Source organism: Carcharhinus amblyrhynchos, chromosome 26 (assembly GCF_965287045.1).
Source record: "Carcharhinus amblyrhynchos chromosome 26, sCarAmb.v2.hapA, whole genome shotgun sequence".
Lineage (NCBI taxonomy): Eukaryota > Metazoa > Chordata > Chondrichthyes > Carcharhiniformes > Carcharhinidae > Carcharhinus > Carcharhinus amblyrhynchos.
This window is the reverse complement of record NC_137349.1, coordinates 36,636,128-36,664,126: the sequence shown is the minus strand read 5'-3', so window position 1 is coordinate 36,664,126 and position 27,999 is coordinate 36,636,128. Positions and strand designations below refer to the sequence as shown.

Sequence of the window (27,999 nt, the reverse complement as noted above, 5' to 3'; positions counted from 1 at the left end):
TGGAGTTCAGGATGGGCTGCAAAACCCATCCTATTTCTCAGGATCTTACGACACACTGGGTGCAGTCAGTTCACATTTTAGTGCAAATCAACCTTAAAATGGGTGATGAGATTACTAAATTGAGGCTTGTGTAATACTGTATATTTACCAAACATAGCTATTGAGGTTTTTGCATGTTCCTCAATTTTCAGTTGTGACTGCAATCCTACAGTACACAATGAACATATTCATTTGAAACTGGATTTGATGTTATGATTGGCTGAGTGGCAGGCACTGACATTAGCAGGGACAACAAAAGGACACTGACTCAGCTTTCCACCACACCTCCGCATACTAGCGAATATCACGAATGTTTTCACTTCAATTTCATATTCAAATAGTGTCATCAATCACACCACTGGAGTTTACAACATTGCAGTTTTCACCCTTATTGCATTCTGATCTTGCAAACAGTCCCGGCAATATTAATCCCTTTACATCCCTTGCAACCATAGGCAATAAAAAGAAACCAGGACACGCAGCAGTCAGTCAGTATCAAACGTTCAATAGATCTGACAGCTTCTGTGGAGAGGAAAGCAATGTTTTGATAGGATTCCCTGTTTTATTTCAGGATTTTGCTTCTCCAAGTCAAATTAGTTCATTGTGCTTTGGTTCACGAATAAAAAGTTGAGATTAAATCTGTACAAAAATGCCTCTCCTACAATTATCAAGTTCAAAATGCTGGATAATACATGCTTTAGAGTTAAGTAAAACTTATACTGACGAAAGGACTGTAACTCACAGTGAACTAGTGTGTAAAGGTTTTTCTGTACAAGGACTGGTCAAAATTATACTGAACACCCCTTGCAACCCCAAATTATCTGAATAGATTCAGAAGCATCACTCCTGTACATGCAGAGACTGCAGTTCCTGATTATAAGTCCATCCAATGATAGTTAGGACCTTCACCCTAGGATATCAGCATTGCACAATGATGGGTTACAGCAACTTTTAAATATGAACACCAAATTCCAGTAGAATCCACTACTTGAGATTAAATCATTGACAGCATTAACTTAGTAACTTTCTTTTAAATAAAGAGGTTGATAGGGTAGATATTGGAAGGATGCTTCCACCGGTGAGGGGAGACTAACTGGAGAACACAATAAGAGGTCTCCCTCCTAAGACCAACAGGAGAACACTTATCTCTGAGGGTCATTACATGTGGGATTCTCTTCCTCAGAGAGCAATGGAGACAGGGCTACTGAATTTATTCAGGGCAGAGTCGGACAGATTTTTGATAGACATGGGAGTCAAAGTTTATGGAGGACAGACAGGAATATGGAATTAAAATCACAACCAGATCAGCCATGATTTTACTGAATGGCACAGCAGGCTCAAAGGGCCAAATGACTAACTCCTAGGCAACTTATTAACCTTGACTGAGATGCTATAGAGTGGCACATTTCTTTTCTTGGTTATTCTCAATCTTCCACAGTAGTCAGTTTACAAGTGCAGTTTATTTCAAGTGATCAGTGAAATCACAACCTCATCTTAACTACAAATTATTTTAAAATGATCAATGGAAATGCAGAAAACAATTAAGTCCAGACCGGCTTTAACTTCTGCCTCCTTTTAATTTCCAGATTTCACTGGACTTGGGACAGATTTAAGTTGAAAGGAGTGACAAAGTTTAGACAGCAGGTCGTGCTTGGATAACGTATGCAACATGCAGCCATCTGAAGACAGCAAAAAAGCTGCTTTGAAAAAAGGGAGCTTCTCACTGCAAAGCACAAGGGGATCTGGCCTCTCTTCGCCTTATGGATGCAAAATAGAAACTGTTAACTCCGCAACTGCATTTATTCTTTGGGAGTGTTCGGGAATTCCAAGTGACTGCGAGGACTAAGAATGTGCAAAAAACACTTATTTCCGGGTCTCATCGCACATTTCATTCCTTCCCACCCATGTATGCGCCTATATTCATATATTTGGAAATGATTCAGGATGGGTTTGGCAAAAAATATCAGGTACAGCTCGGTTTTACTGCACAGCATGGATCCGAATACAAATCATAAAATGAGATGTCAAAGCTGTACTGCACAATGGTTAGTCCTGATATGAAATGCTTGGTGCAGTTTATTTTGTATTATTTTTAACAACACCCCAGCCCAAAACTTTCACTATGCAGGACAAGAAACAGAGAAATCACAGAAACACAATCACCTCCAAGTCACACTTCATCCAAACTTGGTATTTGGCCAAAATGCTGGACTCTGCTATCTGTCACCAGCATGGAGGCATAAAACTGGAGCAACTACAGCAGTTCAAGGCTCATCACCTTCTGGAGGAAAATGATAGAGTCTTATTTAGTGTTAGTCACATCCCAATTACAGACCATATGTATAAGTAACCAGCTGCTGGCAGGGCAAAATTTATAAACAGCATTTCCCAGAGTTTTGCTGCATTATTTTAATTTAATATTATTTGTAGACACTTCTACCATCAGATTATCTGGCTTCAGTCTAGAATCCCATGTGAATTGTGTATAAAACTACATCAAAATCGCCAAACTAAAAACTGACTGTAAACATGGATGGTGCAGCCACACACTGAAATATTTTACAGATCATGTGTGCAAGAGCAGAAAATTTTCCATACCGGTTGTTGGACAATTGTACAAATGGAAATGTCACTCTGGAGCAGCCAAAACCACTATGCCATGGCTGGCTTTTGGTTACACGCCAGAAAACACTTCCAGCCAAATTACTTATGGCACAGTGGTTAGCACTGCAGCCTTACAGTGCCAGGGGCCCATTTAATTCCATCTTGGGTGACTGACTGTGTGGAGTTTACACAGTAAGAAGTCTCACAACATCAGTTTGAAGTCCAACAGGTTTACTTGGTAGCAAATGCCACTAGTGGTTTACCCCAGTCCAACTTCAGCATCTCCACATCATGTTTAGAGTTTGCACATTCTCCCCATGTCTGCATGGGATTCCTCCGGGTGCTCCCGTTTCCTTCCACAATCCAAAGATGTGTGGGGTAGGGGGATTAGCAGAGTAGAATGGCCTGCGTCTGGACTGTTGATATTGTATAATATTTAATACGAAACAAAACTCCCACCAGCTCCTTTATTCGCATTCAATCACATCAACATCTCAAGGTATCATTTTAAGAAAACTATCGAGTCCATGGAGCATCACCATGCCAACACAAGAACTTATGGCCATGCCCATCTGAAAGCTAGATTTACAAGAGTATGTTTATAGATTGTCCAGTGATTCCCAATTAGATAGTCAACTCATATTTAATGCTAATTTCTGCCCTCTCTCACCAGAGCTGGAATGGAATTCTCCAACACTACCCCCTGCCAGGATTTTCCAGTTCTGCCAAAGCCAAACCCCACTGTACACCCTCAAATAGCAGCACGGACGAGGAACAAAAATTATTGTTGACTTTGGCAGGACTGTAAGATCCCGGTGTGCAAAAGAGTTGGAGAATCCCATCCATAGTATTCTTTGTCCAGAGTTTATTATTTCTCATCTCAAGAAGGTCAATCTCCAAATTATTATCCTTCATTTGCACCTCAAACAAGGCTGTCCTGCTGCATATTTACTCATGGTCACTTTCCCTCCCCATTTTCATCAGGGAACCTTTTCTTGAAAGAGGAAATACAGGTCTCCATTCACCAATATCTCCTTCCCTAGTACAGGATTCCAAACTCCACATCCTGAGGTGTCAAAAATTATGATAAATGAATCAACACATTTTGAAAATCAGTCACTGGTTCAAATACTGTAATCAGAATAACTGCTGTAAGTATTTCCTTATACTTTTGTATCTTGTACTTTTAAAATCCTCTTGAGTTTTGGTTAGATTTATTACAACTAATCTTCAACCACGGTGACAGCACCAAGATTATAGTCACCACCCAGCCAGCGTACAAGTCTGCTCAAAGTTCAGGACTTCGAAAGGAACATAGCCTGCTGACTTACACCTCAAAATAGCTGTTTCTGGCTCACAAATTCTCAGCACTGCATCGTTTCCAGGAATACATAACTTTGCATGCACAGAAGTGTTCTGTGCTCCTAACCAGCAGGTGTGTGTGGCTGTTTTCTCAGTTGAAGCCCTTCACAGAGGTACAACTTTCTTTAAACTAAATGTAATCAACACTGTACACAAGTTGTTTCATAGGAGAGGGGGAGGTGGGGAAGAGAAATGGGGGTGGGGGGAGAGGAGAGGAGACATTGAGGAGGGTGGGGAAGAAGAGCAGGGAAGAATAGAGTGGGGGTGTTATTTATAATGTCCATGTGTTGAAAAGGCCTCTATCTAAACTCACTGGTTAGGCTCATATATGGATAGTCAATCAACACAATGATGTGCTATTGAATAGCAGCACTTCCAACAGTAACTAACAAGAGTTCTCACCTCAGAAGAGATAAGGAAAATTATGGATTGAGCTGGAACAAAAGAGTTAATTCTTGACTTTCTGACCAAAGCCATAAATAACATCACGATCCAGCCCAGAAGATATGCTCCATTTCCTCTCCTTCCTGTTCATTCTTTCCTGTGAATCAAGAGGATAGGAAGTCTGACCTAATGAACTTTGCCATAGTTAGCACCTAATGAAGAAAGGTTAAGCAGGTTGAGCCTATACTAACAGCATTTAGGGACATGAGAGGTGTCTTTGCTGATGCACAAGATTCTGGGGGAGACCTGACAATGTGATCTGAGCAGACGCTTCCCCTTGTGGGAGGATCTAGAACTTGGGCATAATCTCAGAATAAGGGATCTTGCCATTGAAGACGGAGACAAGAAGGAATTTTTGGAATTCTCTTCTCCAGAGAGCTGTGGAGGTTGGGTCATTGCATGTATTGAGACACTGATTCTTAAACTATTCTGGGAATAGACAGGAAAATGGAATGGAGGCCAAAATCTGATCAAACATGATCTTATTGGATTGTGCAGTAAGTTCAAGGGGGCCATATGGTCTACACTTGCTCCTAATGTTGTGAAACCTCCCCCCCTCAACACAGAAAGGAACCAGAAAGCGGCTTATTGGGCATTTCAAAGATCAGGTTCTTCCAATTTCTACCCACTAGAAGAAAATATTGCCATTCATGGGGACGCAGTTGCGTAGTGGTGTTGTTGCTTGGACAAGTATTCCAAAGACTTGAGTTCAAATCCCACCACGGCAGATGGCGAAATTTGAATTCAATAAAAAAAAGTGAAATTGAAAGTCTACTAACAAGCCTGAAACCACTGTTGATTGTTGCCTATGTGTTTCATGGCAATGCAATTGACTCTTAACTGCCCCTTGAAATGGGCAACAAATGCTGGCCTAGGCAGTGTCTCCCACATCCCTTGAAAGATTTTTACAAATCGAAATCATAAAACTTTCTCCATTTTCACAAATGAGAGTAGGCATTCCTGAAACATTCCCATCACTTGTTTCAAACTCTTCAAGTGACTTATGAGCACTGACATTACAAATAACAGTGCGTTCGACTGTAACGCTACTGTTTCTATTTGCTGTCTTTCACACCATTGACTGCTCTATCCATTGCGAACACTGCTTCTCTATGGCACTGCTCTATTTTATTCCCACTAATCCAAGCTGTATTTCGACCACTGCTACTGATAGCACCTACTAACCCACCTTTCACCAACATTTTTTTAGGCTGTCCACTGCCTTAATCTACTCCATTTACAATTCATTCAAAATGCTGTATCGTTTCTCCTCACATGATATCTCAAGTATGCATCTCCTCCAATCCGCACTGTCTCTCCATGCCTAACAGGCTGGGTTTAAAATTACCCATAATTTTTAAACTTTCCAAGTCTTTTCATACCCTACTTCAATGATATCCAGCCTCATATCCCTATACCTGCCCTCACTTCTCCATCACAGGCTTCTTCTTGCTCCCTTCTAGTTTGCTTGCAGAAGCCTTTGTCAAACATAGTGCTCCAATTTTGGACCCTCCAATTTCCTTTCCTGTGACACCTGCACCAATTTTCCCTTGACCTTGAGCACTTTGAACTGTGAGGAATTGTAAACACGGTTAGGTGCAGGCTGTTGAAAATACTTGTGCAGTCTGGTACCAAGAAAGGTTCCTAACAGCTGATACAGCTACAAATAAAGTAGTAGCCTCCAATTTTATCCATTCAATTAATGTGCACCATATTCTAATTTAAATTATTAGATGGGTGCTTCCAGAGTACCTGACGCCCCTCTGAAAATTGCTTATGAAGGTCAAAGAACTTCTTGGTTAAGTAAACAAATACAATACGTTCATGTCAATAAATTGCTATTTTGAGATCAATATACTCCACATATATGCAAGTGACAAGTCATGTTAAATAATGCCAAACCAAATTTTCTCCCTTGCTCCTTAAATCGCACATACTACACAATCCAAAGAGAGGGGACAGACATGTAATCTGTTCAGAGGATTCTGCCAATGTTACTCTCAATCTGGAAACCAGATCTGATAACAGCACACTTACCAAATCAGTTCCATTCCTGTGTCTTTTGCAATAGCTTGTCCATAACTAGGTATCTACGGACACAGACAGTTACTGAATAGAAATTAGCAGAGCGAAAACTTGCTCACAGGCACTAGTACTAGAACACAAAGTTTATATAGACTAACCTATAATCAAATAGCATGGTGTGGGGGTCTACTTTTAAAATAAAAATGACAACACTGCAAAAAGAACAGTGCAACACAGAGATTTCTAGAATGGAATTCCAGCCTTTACCTCCCGTAAAATCCAACTTCTAGCTGGAGGAAATGAAAATTGACTCGCTGTTGATTCCTTCCTATTTTTAGGTCTCCTCCTGACAAGTCATTAAGCAGCAATACTAACGCAGTCTAATCCTTCTATCCTCCTACAAAAGCAGAAATGATCAACAGGAGGGAACATTTAAAAGGCTGCCCCACATTTGGAATTTAATAAATTCAAACTGCAAACCAGACAGTAAGCAGTCTGTTTTTATAGCTCTCAGATTGTGACCAACATGGACAAAGTTTCAATTACTGGTGATGGTCCATACAGAGAGATTGTTTTTACAACTCAACGAGTTTGGTGATGTAATGAACAGACTGAGCAGTGCCTTCTGCCTTAAAGGACTATTGGATTATTCTCATCAGTTCCATAGCATCATCCCACAAATTCCAAGATTTATTCAATTTAATCTGACATTGTGAAATAAACTCAGTTTCTGGGTCATCACTCCAGTGCAATAACTGCCACATCAGACCCTATCACTTTAGGGTCCAGTAACTTTCAACAGAGTAGCTTAAAACTATTTAGCTGTGGTTCAGCTGGTCGCACTCTCAAATCAGCTAGTTTTGTTGATTTAACGATTAAGCACAAAACCTAGGCTGACATTACAGTGCAGTAGAGGGAGTGCAATACCCTCAGAGGTGATGTCTTTCAGATTAAACATTAAACTGAGGATCTAGCAGTCTGCCTATTCAAGCAGTTACAAATCTCCCATGGAACAACTCTGTTTACACAACAGCTGCAGAGTCCTCTTCAGTAGCTTGGACAAGACACCCATCTTCCCTGAAACTAGGTTATCTGGACATTAATGTACTGTTTGTGCAACCTTGCCTGTGTACGCACTGCCTGTCACATTCTCCACTTGCTTTTAGGCGGTTCCCTCCGAATCGAGGATGATTTGCTTCCAAACTAAAAGTGAGTTCTCAGATGACTGAAGAGTCCAGTATGCGATCTACAGTCTCTGTTAAAGGTGGGGCAGACAGTAGTTGGCAGAGCAGGTGAGTGGGGTGCCTGGGTTGCCACGCACTCCTTCCACTGTCGACACTTGGCTTCAGCTTATGCTCTGCAGTGAAATGTGAGATCAGAATGTGAATTGGGTCTCTGGTGGATCCATTGATCCGAATAGTGGTTCGCACGTCATCATGGAGCAGGCAGAGGAAGATGAGGAACTTTTGGGGGCAGTCAAAACAGAGGAGGGTGCTCCATAATTCCTTGTAGCTGACTGTGTGAAAGGTCTCCATGAGGTTAAAGGAGGCCATGTGCAAGGGTTGGTGCAGTTCCCTGCATCTCTCTAGTAATTGTCACATGTTGAAGATCATGTCTTGTGTCTCAGTGGCGAATCTATATTGTGACTCGGAGTTCTTCAGCCACAGCAGGGATGTGATTAAGGAAGACTCTTGTGATTACCTTCCCTGTGATCAACAGCAGGGAAATTCCTCTGCAGTCTGACTCAGACTTTCTTGCAGATGATGGAACTTTCCAGTCTTGGCGCACGCATGATGGAAAATCCCACCCAGAATCTCTGTTAAGATTGTTTCCAAAGTGCTCCTTCCAGCAGATGCTGACCGCCTCTCTGCACTTGGGCAGCAATGGGGCGAGGCCTTGGCCCATTGGTGCCCTTGACTGGGTACAGAAACCTTATATGTCAGGTCAGCTAATCATTAGATCTCCTGCATTTTCTCCACCCACCACCTGTTCTTTAGGTTGTGGGTTTTTGCTGGACCTCAGCCATCAGCTGTCTGTAGAGCTGCTTTCTTGCTCTCGAATTGAGTTGCTGGTTCAGGTTCAGAAAAGTCTTGCATTTGCAACCAATCAGCTCCTGGATCTCCCGGACGTCTCACTGAACCAGTCTTGGTGTTTCCGGGTCAACCCATCACATGTGCTGCTTATGGGGGCCTTGAGGGCAGACCAGGCACAGGGGATGCTCTGGGTCACTGGGAGCCGCTGGTTTGGCAGTGAGGTGTTGGCTGAATAGGGCTCTCTTATTAGAGTCTTTGAGTGTCTCAGCGTTGATTTTTCCTGCAGCATTGTTTCTGTGGCCATTGCTGCTTTGGTGCAACATTGATGTTGATCACAGAGCGAATTAGCTGGTGATCCATTCAGCAGTGGTTGGCTCCTGTCATAATGCTGGTGATATGCACATCTTTGTGGTCTCACATCAGACAATGAGGCAGTCCATCAGGTGCCAGTGCTTGGAGCAAGGGTGTTCCCATGTGGCCATATGCTTGGATCTCTGACAGAATTAGGCTGGTGTTCTCAACACTGTCAGGAGTATAGTACTTTGGTGTTGGATTTCCCAACCTGCTCTCTGTCAATTACACATCCCTAGAGGTCTGTCTCCTTTCCAACGCTGGGAAGAAGTCAAAGAGGATCAACTTGTCACCTGTTGGGATTCGGAGCAAGGATTGTTCAAGGAAATGAAATTCCTCTTTCGACTTGTCTGTGGCTTCCGGTGTCGGATCGTACATGCCAAAGACTGTAGAGCACAGGTTCTGGACGAGGGTGAGCCGAAGAATCACAAGATATTTGTTTATCCCACAAGGAGTCCCTGAAAGGCCAACAAGTTTGTTTTTAATGGCGACTACAATGGAGGTGGAGATCCTCTACTGGTTTACCTGCCGAGAAGGTGTAACCATCACCTCGGTCCTTGAGCTGGTCTTCCCCTGCCTACCAGGTCTTGCTTAGGGTAGTGTTGTCAATGTCGAAATGCCCAAGCTCCTGGGCAATGACAGCAGGACATTGTTCCAGTCAGCTGCTATTGGGGTTGTCCATGAGGGTCCTGGTGTTCATGCTAAGGAGTGGAAAATATCTGACTATGGGTTCTTTTAACTTCAGATAGCCATGGCTCACCAACTACCATTCAGGCAAAGGGGACCAAGACAACTTTAGACCAGGTTCTGTTGCATGTGCGTAAGACATACAAGCGCGCGCACACACACATACATACATTCTTATTCTCCTCCTTTCTGCTTCCCTTTGATCTCTCTCTCTGGTATTTATAAATTGCAGTGCCACCCTCATGAGCTCCTCTCTCTCACTGTGAGTGGCCCCGCTGCTCCTCTCTCTCTCTTGCTGAGTGGCCCCATTACTCCTCTCCCACTGTAATTCGCCTCACTGTGATTGGTTCCTGCACTGCAAGTAACTTATACTTTAGAAGTACCTAAACGCTTTAAAACCTTTTAAGGGATTAAAAGGTTGTGAAAGGTGTTTTAGAAATGTAAGTTGTTTCTTGCTTTTAATGCTGGGTGTCATTCTAGAAGTTGAATACATTCCCATTAACAACTACAGGCCAAATACCAGTCTTGCTAAGGCTCCCTTTGGGGATGGTGGGGAGATTTTCTCTTGCGCTCTCGCCAATCTGACTATTTGGCTAAAGGAATTTGCAGAGGAGGCAGGTTTGGCCCTTGAACAGTATTTGTTTCCTGTGATTGGCTACAAAACCTGACAAAAAACTTCCTGATTCTAAAACAGTGGTGTGTTCCAGTTTAGTCCAACGGCAGCTTTCTCACTGGGAAATCAGAAGGCTGAGTACAAGTTCTACTTCAGACGGAACCTAGATTGACACTTAAAGACAGTACGGCGTACTTGCTGCAATACTGGAGAAGCTGTCTTTTGGTTGAGGCATTAAGCTAGGGGCCTGTCTCCTTGGTGGAGAAAGGATTCAGAACTCTGCCTGCTGCTGCTTTTCAAGCAATTTGGTGCTCTCTTTTTATGAGCTATTCAAAAGAAATTATCTAGCATTTATCTAGCACCTTTAATATAGTAAAACATCCAAGACAGAGAATTAACAAATAAATTGTGATTCCAAGCCACCTAAATAGAATCCTACCATGCAGAAGGAGGCCATACAGCCCATCAAGTCTGCACCAACCAGAATCCCACCCAGACCCTATCCCCATAATCCCATGCTTTTGCCCACGTTAGTCCCCAGATATTAGCCCAGGCCTAGTTCAGTAGCACCTTCTTGATGGGCATGGGTTAACATCCATAAAGTGTGAACTGCAGAATATTCGTTTCCTCCCCAGACCTATGCACTCAGGCTAATCATAGAGCTCCCACTCATTCCTACTCAGCAGAAACTGAGCAAAAAACCCAGATAAGTTCTCATTTTAAGCATCATTACCAAACCTTTGTAGTAGGTGCACACAAAGCATTGCTACAAAAGTACAGATCTGAAAAGCAGTCACATTACAATGACTGCTGTTTATACATAATTCAGATTGATGTATGGTGTCAAGATGTTCTGACCATGCAGTTAAGATCTTGTGCAAAGTTTGTGCTTTCTTGTAAATGTAGGGTGCATGACAATTATTATCTGTGAAGAGCACGACTTCTCTGCAAACTGTGTCATTTTAAAAAATGAATCATATGGGCATAGGCACAAAGCAGACAGGGAAAATGGCAAACCGAACAGAAATCTGGAAAAGTAGAAGTAGCTTCATTTTGGAGTGAAACTAAATGGAAGTTTATCCAAATAGTAAGATCCTTAACAAAGTGAAGGGAGAGGGAAACTCAAGCACTCAGATACTTACACAACTAAATGCTAAAGCACCTGAAGAAAAGGCTACCAAAGACAATTGGGTATCATGATTTATTATACAGGACAAAACAAAGTAATGTGTTACTGAGACAAGATGTGGAGATACCAGCATTAGACTGGGGTAAACACAGTAAGAAGTCTCACAACACCAGGTTAAAGTCCAACAGGTTTATTTGGTAGCAAAAGCCACTAGCTTTCAGAGCACTCACTGCTCCATCAGGTGAGTGGGACTTCAGTTCACAAACAGGGCATATAAAGACACAAACTCAATTTACAAAATAAAGTTGGAGTTCGAGTCTTCACAGCTAATCAAGTCTTAAAGGTACAGACAATGCGAGCGGAGAGAGCGTTAAGCACAGGTTAAAGAGATGTGTATTTTCTCCAGCCGGGACAGTAAGTGAGATTTTGCAAACCCAGGCAAGTCATGGGGGTTACAGATAGTGTGACATGAACCCAAGATCCTGGTTGAGGCCATCCTCATGTGTGGAACTTGGCTATCAGTCTCTGCTCAGCGACTCTGCGTTGTCATGTGTCATGAAGGCCACCTTGGAGAACGCTTACCTGAAGATCAGAGGCCGAATGCCTGTGACTGCTGAAGTGCTCCCCAACAGGAAAAGAACACTCCTGCTCGGTGACTGTCGAGCAGTGTTCACTCACCCATTGTCCTAGTGTCTGCATGGTCTCCCCAACGTACCATGCCTCGGGACATCCATCCCTGCAGCATATCAGGTAGACAATGTTGGCCAAGTTGCAAATGAACATACTGTGTACCTGGCGGATGGTGTTCTCACGTGAGATGATGACATCCGTGTCAATGATCCAGCATGTCTTACAGACGTTGCTGTGGCAGGGTTGTGTGGTGTCATGGCCACTGTTCACCTGAAGGCTGGGTAGTTTGCTGTGGACAATGGTCTGTTTGAGGTTGTGCGGCTGTTTGAACGCAAGAAATGGGAGTGTGGGGATGGCCTTGGCAAGATGCTTGTCTTCATCAATGACATGTTGAAGGCTCCAGAGAAAATGTCGTAGCCTCTCCACTCCGGGGAAGTACTGGACGATGAAGGTTACTCCATCCGCCGTCTACCGTGTTTATCTTCTGAGAAGCTTGGTGTGGTTTTTTCGCTGTGGCGCGTCGGAACTGTCAACTGATGAGTCGAGCGCCATATCCTGTTCTTATGGGGCATCTATCAGCTTCTGGAGATATCTATTGCGATCCCCCTCATCTGAGAAGATCCTGTATATACGGAGGGCTTGTCCGTAGGGGATGGCTTCTTTAACATGTTTAAGGTGGAAACTGGAGAAGTGGAGCATTGTGAGGTTCTGCGGTACAGTGAAGTGCTGAGGTGACCATCCTTGATGGAGATACGTGTGTCCAAGAATGCAGCCGATTCTAGAGATCATCGAGTCATTGCCTCGACAATCACCAGGCAAGAGACTGATAGCCAAGTTCCGCACACGAGGATGGAGAGTAGTCCATGGTGAGTCTGATTGTGGATGGAACTTGATGTCATCATATAGTTGCTTCAGTGATTGCCCACCATGAGACCAAAGGAAGAAAATGTCATCGATGTATCTAGTGTATAACATCGGTTGAAGGTCCTGTGCGGCAAAAATGTCTCATTCGAACCTGTGCATGAATACTGAGGTGCGAATTTGGTCCCCATGGCTGTTCCGTCTGTCTGGATGGAGAACTGGTTGTTGAAGGTGAAGATTCTCTACGGATAAGCCCTCCGTATACATAGGATCTGCTCAAATGAGAAGGATTGCAACAGACACCTACAGACGCTGAAAGATGGCCTCATGAGAACAGGATATGGCGCTCGACTCATCAATTGACAGTTCCGACATGCCACAGCAAAAAACCGACTTTCTCAGAAGACAAACACAGGACACAGCAGACAGAGTGCCCTTTGTCGTCCAGTGCTTCCCCAGAGTGGAGAAGCTATGACATCTTCTCCGGAGCCTTCAACATGTCATTGATGAAGACGACCATCTCGCCAAGGCTATCCCCACGCCCCCACTTCTTGCCTTCAAACAGCCACACAACCTCAAAGAGACCACTGTCTGCAGCAAACTACCCGGCCTTCAGGAGAACAGTGACCACAACACCACACAACCCTGCCACAGCAACCTCTGCAAGACATGCCGGATCATCAACACGGACGTCATTATCTCATGTGAGATCATCATCCACCAGATACACGTACACATTCTTGCAACTCGGCCAATGTTGTCTACCTGATGCGCTGCAGGAAAGGATGTCTCAAGGCATGGTACATTGGGGAGACCATGCAGACACCACGACAACAGGTGAACGAACACCACTCGACAATCACCAGGCAAGACTGTTCTCTTCCTGCTGAGGAACACTTCAGCGGTCATGGGCATGTGGCCTCTGATCTTCAGGTAAGCGTTCTCCAAAGCAGTCTTCATGACACACAACAGCACAGAGAACATAGAACACAGAAGCGCAGTACAGGCCCTTCGGCCTTCGATGTTGCACCAACCAGTGGAACCAATCTAATGACCTTCTAACCTAAACTATTCCAATATTATCCATATGCCTACCCACTGACCATTTGAACGCCCTTAAAGTTGGCGAGTGCACAACTGCTGCAGGCAGGGCATTCCACGCCCTTACTACCCTCTGAGTAAAGAGCCTACCTCTGACATCCGTCCTATAATTACCACCCCTTAATTTAAAGCTATGTCCCCTCGTGTTAGCCATCACCATCCGAGGAAAAAGGCTCTCACTGTCCACCCTATCTAATCCTCTGGTCATCTTGTATGCCTCAATTAGGTCACCTCTTAACCTTCTTCTCTGTAACAAAAATAACCTCAAGTCCCTCAGCCTTTCCTCATTAAACCTTCCCACCATACCAGGCAACATCCTGGTAAACCTCCTCTGCACCCTTTCTAATTCTTCCACATCTTTCTTATAACGCGGCAACCAGAACTGTACGCAGTAATCCAAGTGCGGCTGCACCAGAGTTTTGTACAGTTGCAACATGAAAAGAATCACTGAGCAGAGACTGATAGCCAAGTTTCACACACAAGGACAGCATGTCTTTTTTTTTATTTTTTTTTAAACTTTATTCCAATCCAATCAAGTCAAATTAAACCCAATTCAGAGTCCCAACAAGTTGGGACATTCCCGATCCAAGCTGACAAGACAGGGCTCTCACCTCCTGTCTTGGGCTTGATCTACATGATCCAAGCTGACTGGAGTAGGTGTAGCTCCTACTCCAGGGCTTGATCTTATTTGCATCTTAGCCAAATGGCCGAGATGCCGCTTTAAAAAATTGCTTCAAATGAAGCTGAAATGTAACCGAATGACTTCAACCAACTGCAGCATGTCGATACTACACTTGATCTTAGCCAAAAGGCCGAGAAGTATGTCACTCTATCTGTAACTCCCATGACTTGCCTGGGCTTGCAAAATCTCACAACTGTCCTGTCTGGAGGCAATACATATCTCTTTAACATGTGTTTAACCCTCTCTTCACACATACTGTCTGTGCCTTTAAGACTTGATTACCTGTAAAGATCAAATTCCAATCGTTATCTTGCAAATTGAGTTTGTGTCTTTATATGCCCCGTTTGTGAACTGAAATCCCACTCCTCTGATGGAGCAGCGAGCGTTCCAAAAGCTAGTGGCTTTTGCTACCAAATAAACCTGTTGGGACTTTAACCTGGTGTTGTGATACTTCTTACTGTGTTAACTGAGACAAGACAATGATTAGGCACTAACTGAAGTAGTACTGAAGTTCTACACATTCCACAGCAGGAAGAATATTACAGCTATAATTGGCCAGCTCAGGGGGCCGAGTGGCCTACTCCTGTTCCTAATTTGTATGTTCGTATGGAAGACAAAAAAAAATCAGAATATTTAAAAAAATTCAAATAAAGATTAACTACCAAATAGAAATTCTTAAAATTATGGAAGGCTGAAAGTACTACTAATAAGACTTCCCCACTGGCAGCTTTCACTTTTTACTCACTTTCCTTCGACATTTAAATGGAATGTATTGGGCTCAGATAAAAGTCCAGAGCTCATGACACAAGCCTGGGCTGAGCAATATTTTATAAAGATTCTATATGATGGGAAGGTTTTATGGGGGCTCCCGCACCTACATAAAAGGGAGCCTATGCTCACTGGTGTCGCATTGAATTCAGAGCTGGAGCTCTAGTTTCCACACACTGTGGTTGACTGCAGTGAGATTCAAACCCTGCACCTTGACTCATTATCTTGTCTAAGCGACGCATTGTTTTGTTCTGTATAATAAATCATGATACCCAATTGCCTTTTGATAGACTTTTCTTCATGCACTCTAACATTTAGGTGTTTAAGTATCTGAGTGGTCAAGTTTCCCTCTCTCTTCACTCTTAAGGATCTTACTATTTGGATAAACTTTCATTTAAAATGCTACCACTCCAATGTTTGTTTCTCACTGGCTGTTGAGAAAATAAAAAAATGATAGAGAGCTAGTGAAATGTGGAAAGATTTACAGCCACTTGTGCTTCTGTAACAGCTTTAATGTGAAAAGGCATTTCAAGTTGCTTCAACAAAGTATAATCAGATAAGAAACAGATGCCAAGCCAAAAATTGAGATGTTATGATGCCAGGGGCCCAGGTTCAATTCTGGCCTTAGGTGACGTGTGGAATTTGTATGCTCTCCCTGTTGCTACACAAGTTTCTTCCAGTTGCTCTGGATTCCTCCTACAGTCCAAAGATATGCAGATTAGGCCATGCTAAATTACCCTTTGGTGTCCCAAGTGTGGGTTAGATGGATCAGCCATGGAGAATGTGTAGGGAGAAGTGAAGGGCCTGGGCAAGATGCTCTGTTGGAGAGTCGGTGCAGATTCGATGAAACGAATGGCCTTGTCTGCACTGTAGGGATCCCATGGATTCTAGGTGGTGACTGTGGAGATTCAAAGCAGCTGTCTGCAAGTGACAGTTGGTCAGATGAAGCTTCCCAATTGACTAGTGATCGGACTCTGACTTGAAGTCTTAAACTAATGCTGGAAATGTAAAGTAGAATGTCTTATTTAAATTAAAAGAATTTTGGGTTGGAGCCTGCTTTGTTAAAGTGACAATATACTCTGTCAGAGATTCGGTGCAGATTCAATAGGCTGAATGGTCTCCTTCTGCACCATCGAGATTCTATGACAGGTAATTAAAGATTGGTCAAACGGGTAGATTTTAAATCTTTATATGTTTAAAATAAATTACAATTAAAAAAAAATGCATTTCCACAGCACCTTTCATAGTCTCAGGACATCTCCAGGTGATCTTGGAAGTATAGTCAATGTTATAATGTAGGATATGCCACAGCCAGTTTACAAACAGTAAGGCATCACAGAGTGTATAGGATAATAATTCAGATAATCTGAATCTATTTTGTTTTTTAGTTTTGTAAGGGAGGCAGTGGCATTGTGGTATTGTCACTGGGCTAGTAATCAAGGCACAGGATAATGCTCTGGGGAGCCGGGTTCAAATCCTCCCAAAGCGGATGGCAAAATTGGGGTTCAATGAAAATCTGGAATTGACAGTCTAACGACGACCGTGAAACCATTGTCAATTGTCGTAAAAACTTATCTGTTTCACTCATGTCTTTTAAGGAAGGAAATGTGCTGTTCTTACCTGCTCTAGCCTACATGTGACTCCAGATCGATAGCATGCGATTGACTCTGAAATGGTCTAGCATGTCACTCAATTCAAGAGCAAGCAGGAATTGGCAATAAATGTTGGCCTAGCCAACGAGGTCATATCCTATGAATGATTTTTTAAAAATGTTTTATTTTTGAAGTAATATTGATTAAGGGATAAATATTGGCCAGGGTATTAGAGAAAACTCTTCTGCATTATTTCAATTTGGTGCCTTGGAATCTTTTGTTGAGGGACAGGAGGTTTAGTGGGGATGTGAGGAAAAATTTTTTTCAAAGGGTGATAGGACCCTGGAACTCAGTGCCTGAAAGGACAGTGGAGACAGAGACCTCACAATATTTAAGTAGTGGTTAGGTGTGTATGTGCAATGCTAAGGCACATAAAGCAATGGGCCAAGCACTGGGAAAAGGGGTGGTTGTTTTTGACTGGCACAGATGTGATGGGCTGAAGGTCCTTTTCTGTGCTGCAGACCCAAATGACTCTATGATTTAGCACTCACAGGTATCCATCAGCTATTGCAGCAAACAGTTGTCAATTATACAAACATTCCCAGGTCCACTTAAGCACTTGTTGCATTAATACAGCAGCCTTTCATGGAGGAAAATAGGCTAAGGGCTTCACAAATGTGTAACTAGACAAGAATGGATGCCAGACTGAAAGAGGGGATATTAGCAGAGGTTGAAAAAAATTGGTTTCAAAGGTCTCGCATGAAGAAATTTCATAGAGAGAGGTAGATGGAGGTAGCACAGTTTAGAAAGGGAATTCCACATCACTGTATCAGCTGAAACATCTGATTTTACGAGGAAATTACATACATATTTGGAAAATATAAAAGATGATGGGAAGTGGCAGAGTTGATACTTCATTGAGTATCGCACAATGGACCAAGTGGCTCTCTTCAGTTGACATGGTCTAATTTTAAATTCTAGAATTTACTAAATCAAAGGAACTGAGGATTGCTGAAACTGAAGTCAATCTCTTGTCTTGATATCCATAACTGGAATTAAAACACTAATGCGCTAATCATCCCCATAAACAAATGGTACCAATTTACACACACTGCCTTGTGTGACCATGACAATATTTACATGCACCAAGTGATAGGAAATCAGACTGCTGCAAAACAAATTCTTCCCATCTTCCTCTGTACAAATTCTCTGCAGCATAAACCCAGTAGCTATAAATGTTAAGAAATATACATTGACAGAAACTAAGAGAGTCAGTGCTTCCAGACTCAACATTCATCCAGCTGACTAAAAATGCCGTAAACATGACTCATCACTCATAGCTAAATTATCAGGTGTGCTAACAGTCAGTCTGTTCACTAGATCAGTAGAAGCAACCGGATGCTGTCCCATATTCTCTGCATAGGTCCCAGTCAAAGATCTGAGAGGTATCGACCCTGCCTTAAAGCTGCACGTGTAATTTACTATGACAATCAAACTCTGTGATTACACAAGAATGATTATAGAATGTAATAAATAGCAGAACTGGAAGTACATGGTATAAAATTCCAAAAGCTACACAGACAATCTGTACCACTGATGTCAAAAAGGCAAATACAATTGAATGTCTCCAACTCATCACTAGAATATTTACCATCTGTCAAACTAACTTCAGCTGTTTTCATTTACACATTGACTGTACAGTATTGCATAGTTTCTACACAATTTAGTTACAGATGTCCCAAACCTATATGAATCATGCACAGAACAGAACTTGTATTCACCCAAACACTGCAAATGGAAAGATTATCTTTTTCTGCTGCTATGTCTAGCCTGCAGCAAGTTTCGTTCTAACATCTGTGCTCTGAACAAAATCAGTTTCTGATTCAAACAGTGTCTTAATTTTAAAATTTGCACCTTTTTTTCAAATCCTTCCATGGCCTCACCCCTCCCCTTCTCTACAATGTCCTCCAGTCCACAGCCCTCCAAGATATCTGCGCTCCTCTAATTCTGGCCTCTCGTGACCAATTCCTCCACCATAGATAGGTGGCTGAGCCTTCAGTTGCCTTGACCCACGCTCTGGAAATCCCTAACTACACCTCTCCTCCTTTCTATGTCACTCTCCTCCTTTAAGACAGTTCTTAAAATTTACCTCTTTTCCCAAGATTTTGGTCAGGGGAGATGGTGATGTGATGGTGTTGTTAGTAATCCAGAGGCCCAGGCTAATGCACTGGAGACATGGATTCAAATCCCACCATGCGTTAATTAACAAATCTGAAATATAAAGCTAGTCTCAGGAATATTGCCATAAAATCATCAATCGTTGCAAAAAAAAAACAAATTTTCTTTCAGGAAGAAAATTTGCTGCCCTTATCTAGTCCTCTATGTGACTCGGCTGCCCTCTGAAACTACTAAGTTCAAATAGGGATGGGCAAAACATTCTGGTCTTGCCAACAATGCCCATATCCCATGAAAAAATATAAAAGCAGGGAGGTCTTGCTGCAACTGTACAGGGCACTGGTGAGGCCACAGCTAGAGTACTGTCTGCAGTTCTGGTTGCCGCACTTGCGCAAGGATATTTTGGCCTTGGAGGGAGTGCAGAGGAGGTTCACTAGGCTGATACCGGAGATGAGGGGATTGGACTATGAAGAGAGACTAAATAGACTGGGTCTGTACTCATTGGAGTTCAGAAGGACGAGGGGGGATCTTATAGAGACATATAAGATAATGAAAGAGATGGATAGGGTAGAGGTAGAGAGATTCTTCCCGCTGAGAAAGGATAGCAGGACTAGAGGGCACAGCCTCAAGATGGGGGGGGGGGGGGGGGGGGGGGCAGCAGCAGCAGCAGTTTAGATCGGAGTTGAGGAGGAACTTCTTCACTCAAAGGGTGGTGAATCTCTGGAATTCTCTGCCCGTTGAAGTGGTGGAGGCTGCCTCGCTAAATATATTTAAGTCACGGGTAGATAGGTTTTTGACAGACAAGGGAATTAAGGGTTATGGGGAGAGAGCGGGAAAGTGGAACTGATCCACTTCAGATCAGCCATGATCTTACTGAATGGCAGGGCAGACTCGAAGGGCTAGATGGCCTACTCCTGCTCCTATTTCTTATGTTCTTAAAAAATACATCATTAAAAATCTGACCCAATATCTTATGTGGTTCAGTGTCATACTTTGGTCATACTCCTGTGAAACACTTTGAGACATTTCACTGCTTTAAAGGTGCTGGGAAAGTGTCAGTTGCTGTTACTCCTGGTCATAGGGAGAAGTACCAAGTTTTAAGATATAGGCTAAGCACCAGTCCTGTGATTCTTCCTGAAAGAAAATGTGCTTTTTTTTTGCAACGATTGATGATTTTATGGCAAAATCTAGCTTTATATTTCAGATTTGTTAATTAACACATGGTGGGAATTGTCAGCACTGTCCGCTTTAAATCCTTGATCATGAGTATGGTCCGACAGTGAGTGCAGTAAGAAGTCTGACAACACCAGGTTTAAGTCCAACCAATTTATTTGATAGTAGTTCTGGCCTCAGAACTCACCATTCACCTGACGACGAGTTTAGCCTTGAAAGCTTGTGAGTTTACTATCAAATAAGTCGGTTGGACTTAAACCTGGTGTTGTCAGATTTCTTACTGTGTTTACCCCAGTCCAACGCCGGCATCTCCACATCAGACAGTGAGTGGGCAGAACTATTGGTGTACTGGATTTAGCCATGTTATCCCAATCCTTCCTCACAACTGCAATTCTCAACAATGCTCCAAAAAGCCAACAAGAGTTATTAATTTTCACTCCCCAACCCTTGGACACTGAAGCAAACTAGAATTCTATGGTGATCCACGTTCAGGTCATCACATACTCATGGCCTTCCTACTTCACGCTGCTCAGTGCCACACCATTTACTCATTAAACTATCATCACTCTGGATGGTCGCAAGCATCTCTCAAACTAAAGCTACTTTGCAAGATTGATAAAATATCCAAGATTTGATTTTAAACATAAAACTAATGGTCTTGGGAATTTAAAACCAAGTTCCTAAACAAGGAAAATGTTTCAATGAAAGCTGTGGCGGTACAATGACTAGCAAGACCTTCTCACAACGAGGGACCCAGGTTCAATTCCAGGTTTGGGTCAATGTCTGTATGGAGTTTTCACGTTCTCCCCATGTCTGCGTGGGCTTCCTCTGGGTGATCTGGTTTCCTCCCACAATCCAAAGATGTACAGGCCAAGTGGATTAGTCATAAATTGTCCCTAATGTCAGGGGGACTAGCTTGGGTAAATTTATGGGGTTACGGGGATAGGGCCTGGGTGGGATTGCAGTCAGTGCAGACTCGATGGGCCGAATGGCCTCTTTCTGCACTGTAGGGATTCTATGAAAGCTGTCAAGATTTGAGAAACAGCTGGAGAGTTCGTATTGGGTTCCCTCCCCCCCCCCCAACAAAAACTCACCGAGACCTCATTCTGTGGAGCTTAAAAAAGGGAGGAAAGGACGAGCAAAAGTTAAAAATCTCCACAAAAGGAAAATATCCAGCAGTTGGATAAATTGGAGAGAGTGAGGTGAACTTTCCAAGGGGGAGAACCGGGTCTCAGTCTCTGGGGAAGCCGCCTCCGTCCCTCCTGGCAGTAGCCAAGCCCCCCACACAGCAAGGGAGGGGGAAGATACTGGGAGGACAGCGACCCCCGCGGCCCAGCCCAGAGCATGGCCCTCCCTCCCTTCCCCTTCTGCCGCAGGGGCCCAGCCAGCTCTCGGTTCCATCGAAGCGGAGTTAACGGGGCTGCAACTCAGGCAAGGCCCGGTAGACACCTTCACTCACTCGGACCAGGCTCCCAGAGCAGCTGCGGGCTAATTCCCCACAACCCCCGGGCCCCAGGCTCGGACTGACTCATTGTCTCAGATATACCGGCCCCAGGCCACAGCCAGGGCCTCGTCCTTCGCCCCGCTTCCCTCAAACCCCGCTCCTCACCTTCCACAGACTCATGAAATACCGCGGCCTCCTCCTCCGGCTTCATTCAAACCCACCGCGGGGCTTAGTGCCAGGAAGCCACAGTGCCGCAACCTCGGCCTTTCATCCCGCGACTCGGCAGCCGCGGCCTCAGGAACATCCTCAACCCGCAGAGAGGAGGCGCCTCCCGCCGCCCGGAGGACCCCACAGCGCCTCCCGCCGCCCCGGAGGATTCCATAGCGCCTCCTGTTGCCCGGAAGACCCCACAGAAGCTCCCGCCGCCCGGAGGTCTCCACAGCGTCTCCTGCTGCCCGGAGGACCCCACAGAAGCTCCCACCGCCCGGAGGTCTCCACAGCGTCTCCTGCTGCCCGGAGGACCCCCACAGCGCCTCCCGCCGCCCGGAGGACCCCCACAGCGCCTCCCGCCGCCCGGAGGACCCCCACAGCGCTTCCCGCCGCCCAGAGGTCTCCACAGTGCCTTCGGCCGCCCGAAGGTCTTCACAGCGCCTCCCGCTGCTCGACGGTCTCCACAGCGCCTCCCGCCGCCCGGAGGACCCCGCAGCGCCGCCCGGAGGACCTTACAGCGCCTCCCGCCGCCCGGAGGTCTCCACAGCGCCTCCCGCTGCTCGGTGAATGAAATTTCTACATTCATCTGGGAGCTTGGGGATTATTTCCAGTCCCGTTGACGGGATAAGAATGTTACTGGAGGAGGCGAGTGTAAAAAATGAATAAAGAATGATTTAGAAAGGTTGTCTCAGTCACCAGGATCAGATGGGAGGGATAAGGGAATTATTTATTTATTAGTCACAAGTAGGCTTACATTCACACTGCAGTGAAGTTACTGTGAAAATCCCCAAGTGGAAGACCCTGGTTATAATAATAACCAGAGGACTGGAGAATTGTAACTGTGTTTCTGAGGAAAGGTGTAGAACTAAACCCGGGAACTCCAAACCAGTCCGTTTAACCTCGATGGTGAAAATTAGGAAAAAAAGTAACAGATATTTGGACGTGTGCAAATTAATGATGGAAAGCCAGAATGTTTTACTGGCCAGCATTTATTGCCCATCCCTAGTTGCCCTCGGAGGGCTGTTAAGAGTTACCCACCTTGCCATGGGTCTGGAATCACTGGTAGGCCAGACCAGGTAAGGACAGCAGATTTCCCTCCCTAAAGGACATTAGTGAACCAAATGGATTTTTCCAACAGTTGACAATGGTTTCATGGTCATCAGTAGATTCTTAATTCCAGATTATTTTAAATCTTACCGCCAGGACAGATCCAGCAGAAATGGCTGCATAGTGGTATCCAGTCGGAAGGGAGTTGCCTAGAGAGTCTCCAACATTGATTCTGGAACCCATGAAGTCTCGTGGCACCAGGTCAAACAAGGGCAAAGAAATCCCCTGCTGATTACCATGTACCATCCACCGTGATGATGAGGTCAAGTATGTTTTTCGCTCTTGTTAGTTCCCTCATCACCTGCTGTATTCCTAGTCTAACAGCTATGTCCTTGAGGGCTCAACCAGCTCAGTCTGTTGTTGTGCTATTCATGGTGATGGACATGGATGTCTCCCAGAGTATATTTTGCACCCTTGCCACTTGTTCAACATGGAAGAGTACAGACTCATCAGCTGAGAAGGGCAAACCTTGAGGGGGAGTGTGGTGCAGTGTGTCACTCAATGTGAAAAAGGGGCCCTTGAGGGAGGTGCCTCCCCATTTCTGCTTCAGGCTTGAGCAAGGTGACCAATCAAGCTTCCTCCCTGTCTCTGAACTGTGAAAAATAATTGGCCATTTAAGAGCCAATTATTCAATTAGGGCAAGAGCACCCCAGTCCTCACCCACCCCACCAAAAATTGTGGACAGGACAGGGGTAGACCTGGAAGGATGCGGGAAGATCACCTGGAGAATTTACCCACTGATCCAGAAGGGGAAGGAGGTGCGGGGAGGTTGGGGGGGGGTGGGAAGGAAGAGGTGCACAGAGGGAAAGAGGTGCACAGGGGGAAGGAGGTGCACGGGGGAAGGAGGTGCACGGGGGGAAAGGAGATGCAGAGGGGAAGGAGGTGCAGAAATGAAAGTATTGTTGGCACTGGGGAATGTGCTTATTGGTGAGTAGTTGGTGACTGTCTTTATTCAAGTCTTACATTTTATTTCTGATGAGTTAAATGAATAGTCTAATAAATAGAAATATGTGACGGGGACCATCAAGTACACATCCTGTGCCATGTGGAAACTCCAGGAAACTGTTCAATTACTGGACAACCACAGCTGCAGGACGTGATGTCAGCCTGAGGAGTTTGAGTTCCAGATTTTGGACCTTGGCCAATAGCTGGCATAACTGCAGGGCATCCATGAGGCCGGAATTATTTAAACAGAACATTGGTCATCCTGCAGCGCAGCTTAATAAACTGCAGGCAAAGAGGGAATGGGTGAGCCCCTCCCCCTGCCAGACAGACCAGACAGGTAACACCAGTATCTCCTGAGTGCACCCCACTTTCTAAACGAAGGTTGCCCTGACAGTGCAGCCAGAACCAAGTCCATTGCACCAAGGTGGCTCAGCTGTACAGGGGCTGGGGGGGGGGGGCTGTTGGGGAGGGGGTTGGTGTAAGATCAGGATAGGGGAACAGACGTTTTACAGCAACAGACATGATTCCAAGCTGGTATGTAGCCACACTGGTTTCAGAAGCCAATTAACTGAGCAGTTGCAAAACACTCTGAGGGAGGAGACGAAATAGCCAGGGGTCCTGGTCCACTTTACTCCATCATAGAATCCCTACAATGCAGAAGGGGGCCATTTGGCCCATCAAATTGGCACCAACTTTCTGAGTATCTAACCCAGGACCACCCACCCCACCCCCGCCCGCCCTATTCCTGTAACCCCTCACATTTACCAAGGGTAATCCATCTAACTGACAGATCTTGGGACACTAAGGGGCATTTTTTTTATATCAATGGGTAGAAAGAAAAGATGAGTTTCTGTAGATGGATTTTAGGGAGCTAGAAAAAAATTAAGCAGATCCTAAAAAGTAGTAATCTCCAGACTGCTCCTGATGCTTGTTAGTACAGAAATAGGATTATAAAGAGATGAATGTTGGCTGGAGAGATGGTGCAGGAGGGAGGGTTTTGCATTCCTGGGACATTGGGACCGGATCTGGGGGAAGCAGGACCTGTACAAGTTTGATGGGTTGCACTGGCAGAGTAGAGCTGGAACCAATGTCCTTGTGGGGTAGTTTAAGAGTGACTTTTGATCAGTTTGAAACACATTTGAACTGCCATGTGGTAGATGAAATTTATTACGTTTTGTAGGAAGAATAAGGAAGGCCATATATATATTTTAAAAAGTTCTAAACAGGGGCAAAGGAGCAGAGAGACCTAGGTTACTGTGCACAAATTGGTGAATGTGACAAGTTGAGAAAGTGGTCAGGGACATCTTTTCACAGAAAGTGATCAGGGATAGGGTACAAAAGCCAGTAAGTTATGATGGACCTGATTAAAACATACATTGAGCTAAATTTTATTGTAAGAAGTCTCACAACACCAGGTTAAAGTCCAACAGGTTTATTTGGTAGCAAAAGCCACTAGCTTTCGGAGCGCTTGCTGTCCCTTTGTCAGGTGAGTGGGAGTTCTATTCACAAACAGGGCATATAAAGACACAAACTCAATTTACAAAATAATGATTGGAATGCAAATCTTTACAGCTGATCAAGTCTTAAAGGTACAGACAATGTGAGTGGAAGAGCATTAAGCACAGATTAAAAGATGTGTATTGTCTCCAGACAGGACAGTTAGTGAGATTTTGCAAGTCCAGGCACGTCATGGGGGTTACAGATAGTGTGACATGAACCCAAGATCCCGGTTGAGGCCGTCCTCATGTGTGTGGGCAAGATCAGCTATCAATAGATAAGCGAATGGGCAAAAAAGGTTAGATTAGGTCACTTTCTAAAAGTGAAAAGATAAAATAATGGATATATAGATATATCCAGAACTGTAGAAATTAAAATATGAAACAAATTTAGTAAATAATTAAAAAGGCTACTGGAATATTTTGTATTCATCTTCTTGTGATGTGAGCAGCAATTATTGCTTGTTTCTAATTTTCCTTCAGAAGGGAGTGGTGAACAAATTTCTTCAACCCTTGTGTAGCACTAATATCATTTCCCACTTATCATCCCAAGTCTGATTGTTTAGGCCTTGCTGCCTGGGGGCAGGGAATGCTCCTGTATCTCAGGGGTTGTGAATGACACAGAAAAGTGCAACCACCAATGAATAACCTCCCACTTCTCAACTTATACTGGAGGGAATATCATTGAAGAAAGAGTTGAAGATAGTTAGATTTGCTGAAATGAAACTGAGGGCTCAGTCTTGTGCCATCCCCCATGGCAAGTTTAGTAATGGACAAACTTCCCATCCCCAACATCAATTGATGATCTTATTTAGGCAGTTTATGTCCACTTAAAGACGAAAAACTGCAGCATGCGATGGTGCAGAGGGACCTCGGGGTCCTTGTGCATGAGTCGCAAAAACCCAGCCTGCAGGTGCAGCAGGTGGTCAGGAAGGCGAATGGGATGCTGGCCTTCATAGCGAGGGGGATTGAATATAGAAGTAGGGAGGTCTTGCTGCAGTTGTATAGAGCACTGGTGAGGCCGCAGCTGGAGTACTGTGTGCTGTTTTGGTCGCCGCACTTACGCAAGGATATTTTGGCCTTGGAGGGAGTGCAGAGGAGGTTTACTAGGCTGATACCAGAGTTGAGGGGGTTGAACTATGAGGAGAGGCTGAATAAACTAGGCTTGTACTCGTTAGAGTTTAGAAGAATGAGGGGAGATCTCATTGAGACATATAAGATGATGAATGGGATGGATAGGATAGAGGTGGAGAGGCTCTTCCCGCTCAGAAAGGACAGTAGGACTAGAGGGCACAGCCTCAAGATAAAGGGGGGACAGTTTAGAACGGAGTTGAGGAGGAACTTCTTCACTCAAAGGGTGGTGAATCTCTGGAATTCTCTGCCCGTTGAAGTGGTGGAGGCTGCCTCGCTAAATATTTTTAAGACGCGGGTTGATAGGTTTTTGATAGGCAAGGGGATTAAGGGTTATGGGGAGAGGGCGGGAATGTGGAACTGAGACACGACAGATCAGCCATGATCTTACTGAATGGCGGGGCAGGCTCGAGGGGCTAGATGGCCTACTCCTGCTCCTATTTCTTATGTTCTTATGTTCATCATTGGCTGGTGCTGGTATTCCCTCAGTGGCTGGTGGTGAGCTGAGGTGCGGGGGCGGTGGCATTCACAACAAGCAAATCCTGTCTTGCAGGCACTCAGGGCAATGCCTCAATTTTCTAGGTGTCCAGATCACAAACAATCTGCCCTGGCACCCCCCTCATGCCGACACTATAGTTAAGAAAGTCCACCAAAGCCTCAACTTTTTCAGAAGACTAAGGAAATTTGGCATGACAGCTACAACCTTTCCAACTTTTACAGATGTACCATAGAAAGCAGGTTGTTTCATAGCTTGGAATGCCTGCTGTTCTGCCCCAGACTGCAAGGAACTACAAATGATCATGAATGTAGTCCAATCATCATGAATCCAGCCTCCCATCCATTGACTCTATCTACACTTCCCGCTGCCTCAGCAAAGCAGCCAGCGTAATTAAGGAGCCAGGCACCCTGCACATTCGCTCTTCCATCTTCTTCTGTTGGGGAAAAGATACAAAAGTCTGAGGTCACGTACCAACCAACTTAAGAACAGCTTCTTCCCTGCTGCTGTCGGACGTTTGAACGGATTTACCTTGCATTAAGTTGATCCTTCTCTACACCCTATCTATGACTATAACACAACATCCTGCACTCTTTTGTTTCCTTCTCTATGAATAGTATGCTTTGTATAGCGTGCAAGAAACAATACTTTTCGCTGTATGTTAATACATGTGACAATGATAAAATTTTTAAAAATCAAATCAAAAAGACACTAAATGCCTGAAAGAATGACTTGACTGCGTTCCCACCCAACTCCCACTGACTACCCCCTCCCGCCATCATTCTCCTCAATTCGAGGCCTCGGTGTAGTACCAGCAGCAACCACCACCTCCCTGGTGGCGCAGCTGAGAACAGAAGAGCTGCCAGTCTCCAACTGGTGGCCAAGTCCCTCCACAAGATTC

The 27,999-nt window shown here is 44.4% G+C and overlaps 1 protein-coding gene and 1 non-coding gene across 7 annotated transcripts in view; both read right to left on the bottom strand.

The window, feature by feature from the left end:
- Positions 1–22,051, bottom strand: part of dpp9 (dipeptidyl-peptidase 9) — a 93,102-nt gene extending 71,051 nt beyond the window's left edge. For 2 of the 6 annotated variants that reach the window (XM_080212560.1, XM_080212562.1), the window contains exon 1: positions 21,879–22,027. Coding sequence is in view for 1 of the 6 variants with exons in the window: in XM_080212558.1 (XP_080068684.1) it covers positions 21,879–21,924 (46 nt within the window). In the remaining 5 variants the exon portion in view is untranslated. Of the gene's footprint in view, positions 1–4,407; positions 4,547–19,070; positions 19,193–21,878 lie in introns of all 6 variants that reach the window. The other 4 variants (XM_080212561.1, XM_080212565.1, XM_080212558.1 and 1 more) reach the window with 4 other exon arrangements.
- On the bottom strand, positions 14,512–14,703 carry LOC145358939 (U2 spliceosomal RNA). Its single transcript, XR_013889531.1, has one exon. It is a non-coding gene; the product is annotated as a U2 spliceosomal RNA (small nuclear RNA).
- Positions 22,052–27,999: the final 5,948 nt, after the last annotated feature.